Source organism: Camelus dromedarius, chromosome 19, assembly GCF_036321535.1.
Source record: "Camelus dromedarius isolate mCamDro1 chromosome 19, mCamDro1.pat, whole genome shotgun sequence".
Lineage (NCBI taxonomy): Eukaryota > Metazoa > Chordata > Mammalia > Artiodactyla > Camelidae > Camelus > Camelus dromedarius.
In genome coordinates, this window is record NC_087454.1 from 37,469,108 (window position 1) to 37,483,443 (window position 14,336).

Below are 14,336 nucleotides of genomic sequence, written 5' to 3' on the forward strand. Positions count from 1 at the left end.
TTTCCTCTCGATGGGACTTTTTCCAAGTTCTCTGCCCTTATTAAGGTCTCCTTGTTGACTTACACATGCTGAATGAGATTTTTAAAAACACTGTTGTCACCAGTAGTCGCGCTCCCTCTTACTCTAGCAGTGGGGACAAGCTGTAGGCTGGCATGGCACCGCTCAAACTGGGCTCGTCTTGACTCCTTTTTCACAGAGAGCGCCAGTTTAATGCCAGTAGCTGTATCGGGCCTTCGGGGTAGTAAAAACGTGTGGGTTTGACTTCGGCGGTCCCCTTGCTGACTTGTAGTGGATTGCAACTTTTGTTGTTAATTATAATAGTTTAAAAAATTGAGTTCTACTTACTGGACATGCATCTCTGCACTTGAAAGTTAACATATTAAAAGCGTATTTTTTTTCTTCCTTGGTTTTCTTGTTCATGTGGATAACCCAGAGAATGCCTGAGTCTAAGGTGCCATCCTCTGAGAGTCATCGCCCAGAAATGTGCTCTAGCTGCAGTGTTCCTCTTTCCATTGGAGACAGCAGCTCCTCCTCTGGGAGTTGCACCAGCAGTCCACAAAGGATAGTTTCTCAGCCTTCCTCTGTTGAGAACCCATTGGAGAACCAGAAAAATGATCCAAATAATTCCGATATTAAGATCTCTGAGACAGAGACACTTAAACCATCACACAGTTATCAGACTCTGCCTTCATCTCCACTTCTGGTCCCCCAAGAATCTTTGGCCTCTTCAGAGGTCAAGGAGGATTTACCTGTAGAGTCTTCAGCTTCACAGCACGGACAGGATGCCATCCTCTATCTCCAGACACAGGTGGCTGAGATGTCCCGAGTGATACGGGACCTGCAGTCCAGGAGCTGTTTTAGATTTCATCATTCTAGGCCAAGTGAGAACTCCTCGGTTCCTTGGGACATCTCCACCTCCAAGGAAGAACATTTATCCACAGTGGAAGAAGAAGCTGACTGCAAGTCCCCCTCTGCCGATGACAAAGGGCAGCCAGCTGACCCCAGTCAGTCAAGTTTCACAGGTCTCTTAAAGAGAATGGAGCAGCGAGGAGTTATAAAGAGAGTCACATTGCAGTCTGAAGCGGAACCATGTGAAGGGAAGCCTGATTGTGTGACCTCTAAGAAACGTTTGGTTCCTCCCCTGCATCCTCTTCTGAGAATTGCCACCACTGAGGTTTTCAAAGACCCTGCTGATTGCCATCCTTCTTCTTTCATGGGACACAGGGTATATCCTGTGGCCAAGGATACCTCTCCCTTCCAACCGAATCCACCCGCCGGGGGCCCCATTGTAGAAGCGCTGGCGCACAGCCGAAGAGGGAGCGCAGTGTCTCCGCTCGATTCTGCCTCAAAAGAAATGGAGGTCATGGGTTGTAGGTTCTATCACGCCGCTTCCATTGCGGCCCGGGCTGCTAGCTACATGGCCTACATGACTCAGTACCAGCGTAAACTCTGGGAAGACATGGAGGATCTGGTCCACGACCCAGAGTTTGATCGTGGAAAAGCGAGGTGTATAATATCAGACGGTATGGATGCAGGCCTCTGGCAGCTTTGTACTACCAGGGACATCATGGACTCTGTGGTCAGAGTGATGGCGATGGCGATAGACTACAGAAGGCAAGCCTGGCTCCGACTCACATCGCTCACCAAGAAGACCCAGGAGAAGATCTCACACTTGCCCTTTGATGGTACTTCCCTCTTTGGGCAAGATGTCAATGCTGTTGTTGCTGAAGAAAACAGTATAAAAGAAAATGACTATAAAGACCACAACAAGTACTATAACCAACATCGATACTTTTATAGTCATGATCAGAAAGCACACTGTCACAGTAAAGGATACTCGAGAGGGGATTGGTACAAATCCCGAAACCACCCCTATAGATACAGGAAGAAGGGAGACTCTCCAGAACGCCACGGGTACAAGAACTAGTAACCCGCTCACGTTCAGCCGCGTAGCATCTGAGATGCTGCCTGTTTTACTTGCTCCTCCCCACTCACGTGGGTCTGCGGGTGGGAGGCCACCTCGCAGACTGAACGTTTGTCTGGAGTTGTCACAGCTGACAGTTGACTTCTAGACTTTTGGAATGAAGTAGATAATAAAGAGACTCATGCTTTATTGGCCAACTGAGCAGTAGAGACTTTAAGCAGGGTCGGACAAGGGTTTACCTGTGATTTCTAGTCCAGAATAAGTCGAGGGAGGGGACTCAGGAATCTGAGTCCTCTTGTGATTAAGGGAAAATACGACGACTTCTTCCTCAGGAAAATCTTGCTGATAAACTGAGGACTAGCAGATTTGGAACTTGGAAATAACCTGCTACTAGATCTAACACCAGAGGCAAATCCTTCATTTTTAGGTCGTCAGTGCTTCCTTGTTTAGGCTTTGGTTTGTCAGATCTTCACAGAGTGACAAATCTCTTATAATCTCTTTGTCAGGATAATTAGCTCACCGGGGGTCCGTCCTACTCTCAGGCTCTGTGAGACTTCAGAATCTGCCTTGAAGCTATGTGTCAAGAAGTGGAATTCAAGTCAAAATTTGCCAAATCCAGTTTGCTTCCAGTGGGATGGCTAGATGTCACAAGTCTGCTGTGGACACCGGCTGGAAGAAGACTTTCCTACCTGTGACATCTCTGTAGAAACTTTCACAGAAATTGTCTCAGCAAGACTGAGGCCTGCTATACCAGTCACCCACCACTCAGAGCTGCACGTGAGAGAGTTCTCTAGTCGTCACTCCTGGTCTGTGACCTGGCAAGCTCCGTGTATCAGCAGGCTGTGAGACCCAGTCATGGTGTTCTCTCAGGATAATCCGGGCCTTGAGCCAAAATGACCTTGACTGCCTTCTACACTTTTTTGAACTTGATAATTCATCACACTCTAAATACAAAAACGATATGCACATTAGTGCTGTGGAAATTAAGGATGTTACACCATCCAGGCATGCAAATCTGAACTCTTTAAAGAGCAAGAATTCCAAACATGCCTGACAGTCCGGCCTTCTTATCGTAATAGAGTGGGATGCTGTCAATCTCGATGTTACTGAGACATGCTTAAGATGTAGAGGACAACTGTGGGTGTTGGAAAGAGAACGTCTCACACAGTTCTCTTTCTGGATCTCCTTGAACGATTTCTTGAAAGTCTGAAGTCAAGACTTCAGTGACATACTCTGGGTTTATTGGTCCCTTAATCTAGTCAGACTCTTAACCGTGAGAGACGGCTTATCTTTTTGTGTCCAATTCTTTGCATTAATATTTCTCTATCATACTGGAACTGGCAGCAGATACCTCACTTACATGTCCGACAGTATCTTCAATCTCAAGGCAGTGGCTGTATGTATACCAGCCCTTAGATCCTGGTCTTTGCAACGTGACTTCAGAAACGGAGAAAATGTCAGATTTGAGGGGTCTGAGCACATCATCTAGTATTATTTGCTTGGCCAAATAGGAAAAAGAATTTATTGACAGACAGAATTTTGTAATTTCTTGGTTCGTCAGACGTGTGCGTTGTTTTTCCCGTCTGCTTGATTGTGGTATTCTTGAGTTTGCTGTTAGTGGAACAGAGCGCTGTTTGAGGGTTTGTGTGGCTTTTGTTTCTCGCCATGGGTCTTGTGCAGTGGTGACTGACGTTCTCCCGGGTGCCCCATTTGTTTCATAGTTACTGGAAGCTCATTCCCCCTCCTAACCATATTCAGCACCCTTTTTGTCTGCTTTTCTTTCTCACTCTGTTTGTGCTATAGAGGTTGAAGACGCAAATATCCCTGCTTGGAAGAAGTTATTTTGTCAGGTAGTTTCAGGGTACTGTATTGATTCTTTTGTCCCATTTGTAGATTAAATTTAAGCTGCAGTCTTGGTGGAGTCTCCTCTTGGCAAATTTGGTCAAGTCATGTCTAGAGTTAACAATTCCCTTTAATTTCTCTATATTTTTCACAGTTTTCTACTTTTTTAGGTCTGTGCTAGTGCTCTGGAAACTGTCTTTCAAATTGAGCTCTCGAAGAGCACTGATGACTATCTGAAAACAAACGAGGGCCTGAGGAATCATAGCAAGGTGTTTGTAGTTCATGATACGTGCGGCACCAGTTCCGCGGTCTGGTGCGCCCTGGACATGGTGCTGTAGTTTCTTCTGTGAAAGGACGAGCCGCTGGGGAACTCGCTTGGCACGTTTCTGTAGGGCTGCACACAGGTGTTACTGGATTACAAACTTGATGACTTTTGAGGTACCTTTATTTTTAAAAAATCAAGCCAGAATAAATGATGCTTAAAGCCCTGATTCTCTGAAACTGCTTTGGCATTTCCACTTAATGTGCTCTTCCTTTTTAAGTTTTTTAGTTTTAATTGTGGTCAAAAAAAGACATAGCATAAAATTTACCATGGTAACCATTAAAGTGTAGAGTTGAGTAGGGTTGGCTACGTTCACATTGTTGGTGGACACCTCCTCCTGTCCTGCATGCTTATAAAGTGGGATTGCCATTTTCTTCCTTTTGCGTTACGTTGCTCAGTGAAAGATAAGTAGCGTTGCTCTCCTGTTCTGATGTGCCCAGGCATCTCCAGAGATTTTTCCTGAAAACAAAAAGGGTATTGAGCAATCACTGAACTGGTGGTCAGGTAGCTGGGCTTCTCGCTTCTGAACAGGATTTGGTGTTGCTTGGGGGTGGGTCTAGCGATATACTGGTCTTTTGACTGTAGGAGAAACAAGACTGGTCTCTTCCTGTTTGTTTTGTATTTTAGAGTCTTTAGCGTACTGGAATGATGATGGTGTTACAAAACTAAGAATGGGGGGTTGGTCTAGAGAAGCAGCCCCAGTAGACACCCGCAGTAGTGTGTGGAACTCAGAATTAGTCAGCTAACACGTTTTCATAACGTGCCTGCCCCGTGCAGGGCCTTTGACAGATTCTCCATCAGGCCAGCCTCTGTCAGCTGGGGTACCTCTAGGTTTTCTAGGAGGCCGTGGAGTCACCACGAGTTGAACAATTTGGTGTTCTCAAAAGGGATGCATCTAATGATCCTTTTACTTCAAAGTGTTATTGTTTGACTAGATGTAAAATGTATGTGGAGACAAGATGATTTCTTGTAGTTACCGTGTGTACACGGAAATGCTGTTTCCATTCATTGTTCTTGAAGTGCCTTTTTAAATTTCACACTATTGTTTAAAACTTAACATTGGAATATCTTGCGTATGTTGCTAGTGATATTTATGTGAATTCTGTACCGTGATTTTAAATTTTGTAGTAGTTTATGCATCGTCTGTACAATTGCACTATCTAAATGTACTCTCCTTCTGAATGCTAATTTGTTTTCTTTACAGCACTGTTGATCCATTTCAGAAGGTTGTAGAGTATGTCCCTCCCCCTTTATTTAAATAACTTCACAGTAGTTCTTTTAGTTGTTAGTGATTGGCTCAGTTTTCTGGGCATTAAGACAGCTTTGTTTTCTATCTGTAGGTTCTAAGTTTCTGATTGAATCGATTTTCTCACACCTGACCTTGTTCTTAGCCATGGTAACACTACTTATATTTGATAAGTGGGTATGTTTACTTGGTAAGAAGAAACAAAGACATTAGGAAAAAGCAGTAAATTTGCTGACACTTTATCTTTTTTTTTTTTTTAAGTTTGTATGACAGTTTCCTTATCAGTGTCATGGCATTTGAACTTTTTACTGTGTGGCAGCTTCTTTAGCAGTATAATTCCATTTACTTAGCCCTCAAAATGGCATTTTGAGGGGAGCATAAGCTCAGGCCGCTTGGGTGCTATGTAGTGTGATGGATCAGTACTACACTGATAGCGTACTGAGTGATACCTGAGCGACATGACTGATACTGTCCTCAAGGGCCTGCTCCATCCAGGATAACCTCTCAGGTACTGCGAATGAGGAGGTTGGAATAGACGCAATCCAGAATCCCTTCTAGCTGTGAAGTTGGCTACAGAGTTAAATGACATGGAGGAACAGAGTTAAAATGCCAAATTCAGTATTCTTGAGGACATGATTTGTTGACTGGGATTCTGGTGAAGGTGAGAAGTTACGGATTAGATCTTTGTAGAAACAGTTTAAAGATTGCAATAACTGAAAACTTTTTTTTTTTTTTTTTTTTTTTTAATGTGAGGCATATTTTGCCCAGACTTGCACTGTTTAGGTTCCCTTGTCTCCTGAAACTTACCATTCCTTACTTAGTGTTAGCGGCTAGCCCAGTGATTGGTCGTCATAGCTGTGTGCATCTCATGCATGTCCTTCAGTTGGCTGGACCTGTTCTCTGTAGTTTTTTATTAGCGGATACACCAAACAGGTCTTCATTTTTCACTTTAGAAAATATACAGTTGGAAGTTATCAGTAAACTGATGATGATCATTGTATTGAATGCAAATCTTTTAGTTATTTCCCTGGATATAATGAGTTTTATAAGCCATTAAAATATTCCTTTATGTAATTTCCCTTCCTGAATGAGTGATGAGAATATTGTTTTATTGAACTTTTTTTTCTTGTATTGATTAGTGGGATGATATTTTGGTACTACTTTGTCTTTTCATTTGCTTGATTTTATAGGAATGAAAAACTTTTTTATAGCAGTGTTTGGTACCATTGAGATATCTTACTACTGGAAGTGATAGTTGCTTCCAGTGGGATGTGTCTGGAAGTGACCACAGTCCAACCGTGTCCTTTTGATGTTACCATATCAGTTACTTCATTCTTTGTGTTGATTGTTTCTTCCCCTTTGTGTGGCACCTCTCTCTCACAGGATGTCTGATCTTCCTAGCCTCTTTGATGTGGACTGTGTTTCTTATTCTACCAGTACACACTAGCCAGGATTTTCATGTGGCTTTGTGTGTTTAAATACAATGCCTTCAGCATTATTGTAAGAGATTTTTCTAGTTCTTTCTTAAAAATGTCCTTTTTTTTTTTTTTTAAAGTAACCAGTCCAGTCTTTCACACTATTCTTTGGCTATCGAACTTTCATCAGTTAATGCCTTCTTGTTTAATGGTAGTATTATTTTCTCATTTCTGCATAGTCTTTATACAAATGTATTATTACATGTAGTTTCTGGTCAGTTGCATCTTTTCTCTCATAAAAATTTTAAGCCCATCACCATGAATAGTTCAGCTCTGACATACTGTATCTTAAAGTTAATCAGTTTATCTAGGTCATAAGGGCTTTACTGGTTTTGTTAACAATTTCAAATGGTCTGTTAAATTTGCTTATCCCTTGTCAAGAATTCAGTAGGCGTTCTCAGGTGGTCTGTAGTTTCCTTTAGGACTTTGGCGATCTCTCAAGTTGTATTGCGTTTTCTCATGTTCCTGAGTAGGATATTCCTTGGTAGAAGTGAAAGTAAATACTTTATATCTGGTAATATTAAAAAAAAAACTTTGACTTTGAATGCTTCAGGTGTTAGGAGTTCTGTTAGTAGTCCCTTTGTAAGACTGCCTTCCAAACGCTGCTTTTTTCCCCATGAGCTGTCCTGGGCTTTCCGTTTTCTTTCATTCCCCGTAAGAGTGGCTCTGTCACAGCATTCGGTTGTAAGGGCTGCGGTTAGACCTCCTGTCGGGTCCCGCTTTTACCTGTGATGGCTGTGTTTCGCACTGCCTTGATTTCCAGTGTAGTAATGTGCTGAGTAACGGTCATGTTTGTGGCCCCTTTATCTGTACCGCTTTTAATTAGGCGACAGTGATGGGGTTGATGGGGGAAAAGCATGTTCCAGGTCACTAAATACAGTGTTAAACTTTCAGTTCCATTTTAAAAACGTTCAGTTAGACTAAGCTTCCTGCCATAGGGTGTGCAGCCCACTCCCTTCTGCCGTGGGTAGAATATAGTTAATTTGTAATTAGTCTCGTTTAGATTCTTAGCACAGAGTTGGATGTGTGTTGGTCTTTGTTTAATGGCTTATAATTGCTCCTGTTTTATTTCACTTTTGGCAAAAATATACTTTGACAGACTTTGAAAGCTCCACGCTAGTATTGGGTCCAGTAATTGTCATCTTCCTAGCTGGGAAAGGGTAGAGGGGAGAACCTCCCTGGTGGAGCTTCTGGATGCTTGGCCCTGTGCTGGTGGCACGGTGCTCGTGAGGCAGAGATCACCCTAAGGGTTGCAGATGAGGAAATGGAACCTGCATGAAGCATCTTGCTCAGGTGGTGGAACCGAGCTTTGAATATACTCTCTTCCCCCAAGCCTCAGTTCAGCATTGTACTCGGCTGCCTTCATTTGGCTTTCAAGGCTCCACTCAAGTCTTCACCTCTCTGAGAAGCTAATTTGACAAATTCTACCTTTTTTTCTTCCCTGGATTTTGTGTTTATGGCTATACTCTCATCCCTTATCACTTGATGTCTCGTATTAACTAATTCCTGGTTATTTCACCTGTCAGGTCAGAGACTCTAACCTTAATTCTTGCATCGAGGTTCTCTGTGCTGGACTAAGAGGACTCAGATGCGTTGTTCTTGGCTTCTGTTTCAGGTATCCTGACGTGCAGCCTGTTCATTTCCAGCACTGATCATTTCAGTCATGGTTCTTGATACTTGTTTTTGTTGTTGTACTTTTTTTGTTTGTTATACCCATTTCATTTCACATGTACACTTAAATTTTTTTTTAAGCTGGTGTCTTGAGGATACTGGCTTAGTGAAAGGAAGGTGGAATGATGCAAAGCACATGATCAAGATCAGAGACCTTGACCTGATTATTAGCAAGTCAGTTACTCTCCGAGACTCAGTTTCTCTCAAATGAGGTGATGCCTGGAAGTGCTTTGAAAACTTCAAAGCCCAATACAGATTTCATTTCTTGAGTAGTTAGGCTGTTTCTGCCCACATTTGTAGATTTCTTATTACTATGGAATGGTATTGATATAAATACAGACACTTTAAGATGTATTTAATAGCATGTATAGTTCATTTCATGTCATCACATCATGTTCCCCTTGTTTACAATTTTTTAAGGCTGAATTATTCAGCTTCACGTAGTACAAGCCCAACAGTGGATTAAGTCATTGAAAGATGTATTTAAAGTAGTCTCTTAAGTGCAAGCTAGGAAACGCTCATAAGAAATGATAAGAAACAGAAAAATATAGAATGAAGAGCTGAAGTGTATAGGTATGTGTACAGTTTTTGATGGATGGTACTTTGTCATTTTGTGTCTCTGTTGGAAACAATCTGTTTATTTGTAAAACATCTTTTTCAGTACCTGCTATGTGCAGGCAGGCACTGAGGAGGGTCTGGGGATACTGGGAGTTAATAAGAGATGGTATATTCTCTTAAGAAGAGAAAGAAATACCAGTAGAATGTAGTTGTCCTGTTTAGAGGAATGCCTGTAATGAGGTTAGAACAAAAGAGGGGCCCATCTAGAGGGTCAAGGAAGCCTTTCTTACCAAGTGCTCGAGCTTGGTTTGGAACATGGTTAGAGAAGGGTTAGTTGGACTAGTGGAGAAACGGGAGCCAGGCATCAGGTGAAGGAAGCAATGTGTGCAGAAGCGTGGGGAACATCGTGTTTGTGGTTTCAGAATCGTAGGGAACGGCCTTTATGGGCACAGTTGGAGGAGATTAGGTTGAAGAAAGGATAAATTCCCCATGAGAACGTATTGGGTCCTACCTATTCAAAGCGTGCCCAGTTTGCACAGCCATTTCTTGTAAGGTTATAGAAGTAGTCTGTCTAGAAGTTGGCTTGTGCACGATGCACGTCTAGAGCAATTCCTTTTCTTCCTTGAACCGAGCCAGAGGAGGCTCTCAGTCAGCGCACCTGTAGCCGCAGGGACAGCTCTGGCAATGGAGAAGAACTGGGGCCCCCGTGGAGAGCAGCTTGGACGACGAGGGTGCTGCTCCTGAAGTGGGAGGGACACCCCGTCATGGGTGGGCAGGTGCACACTGCAGGACCACCTGTGGGCAGTGTGCTCTCAGTGCGGCTGAACATGGCTCATCTCCCTGTGTGTCTGCTGGAAGATAATGTGAGGGTGGACTTGGGGAAGATGAGGGTGTTTCCTTAAAATGTTGCTTCATTGGAGTTTGGAGGTGTATTGAAGACGGGCCTGTGAACCTTGTGCCAGTGGCATCTCCAGCAGCACCCAGAACGCATTTTGTCAGCTTCCTTTTCGTTCCTTCTCTGCTTTGAGTTTCCTTGCTCTGGTTGCCAGTTTCACCTTCATAATTCATCCTTTTTCTTACTGTGCCAGAGGTCGAGCATTGGCACTCAGGGTTAGAAAACTGTTAACTCCCCTTTGCTTTGTCACAGCTTCATATTAGGAGATACTTTAGAATTCTCCTAAGTTCCAAGGTTGTTTTTTTGGAGGTGGGGTGGGGTGTGCGTCCTGTATCAAAGGAGAATCAAAGTCATTCTTCCTGGGAGGGAATTTTTACAAATACAGATATTGGCGATTTGCCCAAAAGGCAGTGCAGGAAGAATCTTACTTAACAGTTTTGGTGGTCCTGGCCTCCTTAACTGAGTAGTACTTCACAGAATGGGGTGTATCTATATGTCCTTTTTAAATTTGTTCCTGCAAAGCATATGTTCTGTGTACTTTGTATTTGTAAACAATAACCAGTTTGGGGGTGGGAAGGAGATTGCTTTGTACAAAAAGGTTGTTTCCTGGTTCCAAAGCTTTGCTGCTGGAGATGGTAAATAAATATTGTCCTGCTTTGCTGTGTGTATCTCTTCTACTCTGTCTGTATTTGATTATAAAATTCTTGGGGGGAAAATGTTGCTTTTTAAAATATTGTTTCGGGTGTGGTTTCAGCTCTGAGTTGGGCCAAGGGGATTCTGGTAAAACAGAACTTACTCTGGGGGCATAAGCCTCATAAGACCAAACAGACCAAGGCCTTGGAATGGGCAGCCGTAAGCAGGCTCTGAAACTGGAGCTTGTATGAGGTGAGGCAGTCGTTTGAGGAAGCCTCATCAGACCAGGTGCATTCGTCAGATGGATGCTGTGCTGACTGGCAGAGTCACTTCATTCCACTTTCACAGTTGGTGGCACCACTGAGCTTTCTTTGAACTTGGGATGCCTTATGTAGCCGGTAAAGATGATGGAGGAACTGATCCCCCCCCAGTGGGTGCCCCTCTGACCCGTCAGTGCCAGCTGACCTTCAGGAGAGGGAGGAACAACAAGCCCCTGCCTGAGGTGGTTCTGTGTGATCCCACGTCCTGGTCTCCTGTTCTCCCCCACCCTGCCCGCCTACAGACTTCATCTTTTATTACTGGCTTTTTCAGTAGCCAAAAAAGTGCCTTTGGTTAAAAAAAAAAAAGCCTTTGGTGAGTCAGTTAGGGAACTTGGTTTTGATCGCCTCTGGGTAGTAACTATTCTCACAGGTGCTTCCTCGTAGCTTCTGTCGCCCTGTGTGGTAGATGGAGCAGAGTGATTCCCCTTCACAGGGAAGTTCAGTGACTACAGCCGTATTTCTAATAAAGTAATTCTGTGGAAAAAGTCAAAGTTGATCATTTTGTTCTTTAAGAACTAGAGTGCTTTTTTTGAGATTAATGATTTAAAAATTTACATCATTTGCTCATCATAAAAAAGCCGCAGAGTAGTCCAGTGCCACGGCTATTATAATATATACTAGTATTGTGTTTCTGGAAATTGCTTTACAAAAGCAGATAGACTCTTAATTCTGCATTTCCTTTCATGTGATCATGGCAAATATTTCTAGGAAACTATTTAGCCAGTTAGGGCAATAAGAAGTAACTTAGAAACTCAACTTGTGGGTGAGGAGATGAGAGAAGGGTCCCTTGAAGTGAAAGACCTGCTTGTATTTAATATTTGAGAAAATTTATTCATGAGACCTTCTTAGGGAAGTTTTACAGAACAGTTCATAGCTAGTTTTCTCAGCATTCGATACCAAGCCAGTCCTTAACTACAAAGTGGGATTGGCAAGCGTATGGTACTTGGCTTCCTAAACCATAATACATTTCAGGGTTGAGAGTGAATGGTTCAAGAAGTAGGCATTTGTAGGTGAACTTTAAAAGGAAGTCCACCTGTGAAGTCAGTTCTGAGTATGCATTCATCTGAGACTAGTCAGGTGAACAGAAATTCAGGGTCTAGTAAAAATTTCTTTTGGAACATAATTAACTTTTGAGTAAATTTGTTAATATTGAGGAATTACCATTGTGATTGGAAAAGCTAAGAATCTTGCTTTATTTATATTGCAAACAGGAAAAGAGGAAGGTCAGGTCAAAGCTGAATAAACTAATATTTTTAAGTCTCAACTTTTAATTTGACTAAATGTACTTTGAATATTTGAAATACACTTTAAAATACAAGTCATACACATGGTTTGAGTTTTTTTTTAAAGCATATATTAAAGAAAAATTAAAGAAAAATACTTATTTATATGTATTAGCTAAGTGCTTCAAAGTTGAAGTGGTGTTTGACATCAAAACTGTAAAAATACTTTTCCAGGAGCCATTAAGCTTCTTGAACTGAAAATGACTTGCCCTAGTTCTTGATTGATATCTGTTTCTGTTAGATTTGGGGAATAATGCAATCTAATCATTGCATTTCTAGAGAAAAAACCTGGACGGAAAAAGTTAATACAATTTACTAATAGATTATGTTCCTTTTAGATACAAAATTTACATCTGCTTTTATGAAGGATAGACATTAAACTTACATTTTTATAAGGCATGATGTAGTGATTTCAACCAAGTCCATTATGTTCTCAGAGGACTGAGGTCAACACTTTATACAGTCTTGTTATTAGTAAGTGAAGTTTTATTAACAATTTTATTACATATTTTGATTGTAGATGTTAGAAAATAGAGATTAAAACAGGAAAAAACTCTAGACAAATAACTAGTGTTAACATGTTGATTTATAGCCTTCTAGATTTTACTTAAATATTTTAATTAAAAACGGGATCATTTTCACTTAAAAACAAATATAAGTGATAGGGAAAAAAGACATTGAAATAGATACAGATTATAGCTTTATTGGTGAGTGGGATTTTGTGCCATGTCATTAATTCCCCTGTCTAATGATTTTGCATGCATTTATTTTATAGTTCACGTAACAGATCATAGTTTAGTAGCAATGTTAGAGATTTTAGTAGTTTCCAGGAAATCTTGGTTAGCTCATCAGCTTGATTAGTATATGAAAGTATTAATTACTGTGGGAGGTTTTGCCCGAATAGTGGAATTCTCTTTGGCTGTGCTTCCTGCTGACCTTTATGATCAGGATTGGGAGTTCACGGTCAGAACTTATTTCAAGTTCAGCTGAACTGATTTCAAGTTTGAAGTGGTTATTGGTCTGTAGCAAAAAAAAGAAAAAAAAAAAAGAAAAATCAGAACAGGGCAACTAGTGTTATGAGACCCCTAAGGGAAATTTTGAAGTATAGCTTAAGTTTGTGTGTTCGTTCATGTGAAATGAAAAGACACAATGCTGACCATTGATACTAGTTCCTTTTAAAAAATGCCCTTACTTGATAAAACAAGGGAATCCTGTATCAGACTTCCCTCTGCGCTACACCAACCCCCAACTGTAGACCGACTGAATCCCACTGTTTTGGATTAGATAGTATAAGAAAGTGCTCTTCCTTTCCTGCCCAAGTTGCATATTTCTAGACTTGGGATTTTTGCTGTAACTGTATGAAGCGCCATTAAAAGATACACATTGTCCTCTAGAATAAAACAGTTCTTTCTTCCTTTCTCTGGTATAAGCTTACTTTCCGTGGATATGTGCACTCAGATTTAACCAGTGTCTATAATCTGACTGCCAGTTCTAGGACACAACCCAAATTTGCTTTGTACGTGTTTCACCTCAAGATTTAAATAAAAATGTGGAGTATACTTGAAAATACAAGAGTTGCCTATTGTCCAGGGATGAACACAGACAGGACTGCAGGAAGAGAGACCCAGACTGCAGGAAGAGAGACCTGGCTCCTGAGGTTCTGGAACAGTTTTCCTTCCTGGACCCAGTGTGACCCTCATTCTGTAACCTTCTAACTCCTGATTACCCATGGGATTTGTATGTTGGACTGTGTCATTGGAATCATACCTCTGGTTCCCATTTAAAAAACCCATCATTTTAGTTAAAACTTTTTTTTTTTCATAAGGACTGAAACTCGAATCTACTTTTTAACCTTTTCTGGCTTTACAACTTTCTCCTTAATTATGTTATGACCCCACACAAGTTCCTCAATGGGAGTGGCTGGGCGTGGAAGAAAAACTGATGCAGAGAGTGATCTAAAATACTGGCAAATAGAGACCTCTGTCTCCCTAGAAGTTAATCCAGGGTGATGACAGCAAGTGCTTCAAGAAGGGTGACTGAAGATCCCACAGCTGCTAACATTCTAAATGAAACTGAAAGCCCATTGTCCTTGCGTTGAGAGCCAGTCCATTTCTAACTTGAGAAGTTACACACCTGAAAGGCTGACCTTTCTTAGAAAAGCTCAAGG

General features: G+C 41.7%; 1 protein-coding gene across 5 annotated transcripts in view; it reads left to right on the top strand.

The window, feature by feature from the left end:
* Positions 1-14,336, top strand: part of ZNF451 (zinc finger protein 451) — a 72,921-nt gene that overhangs the window by 9,192 nt on the left and 49,393 nt on the right. Inside the window, exon 4 of one of the 5 annotated variants that reach the window (XM_064476611.1) lies at positions 434-10,601. The exons of the other annotated variants lie outside the window; for them this stretch is intronic. Coding sequence (XP_064332681.1) covers positions 434-1,927 — 1,494 coding nt within the window. The 3' untranslated portion in view covers positions 1,928-10,601. Of the gene's footprint in view, positions 1-433; positions 10,602-14,336 lie in introns of those variants that run through there. 5 annotated transcript variants of the gene reach the window in all.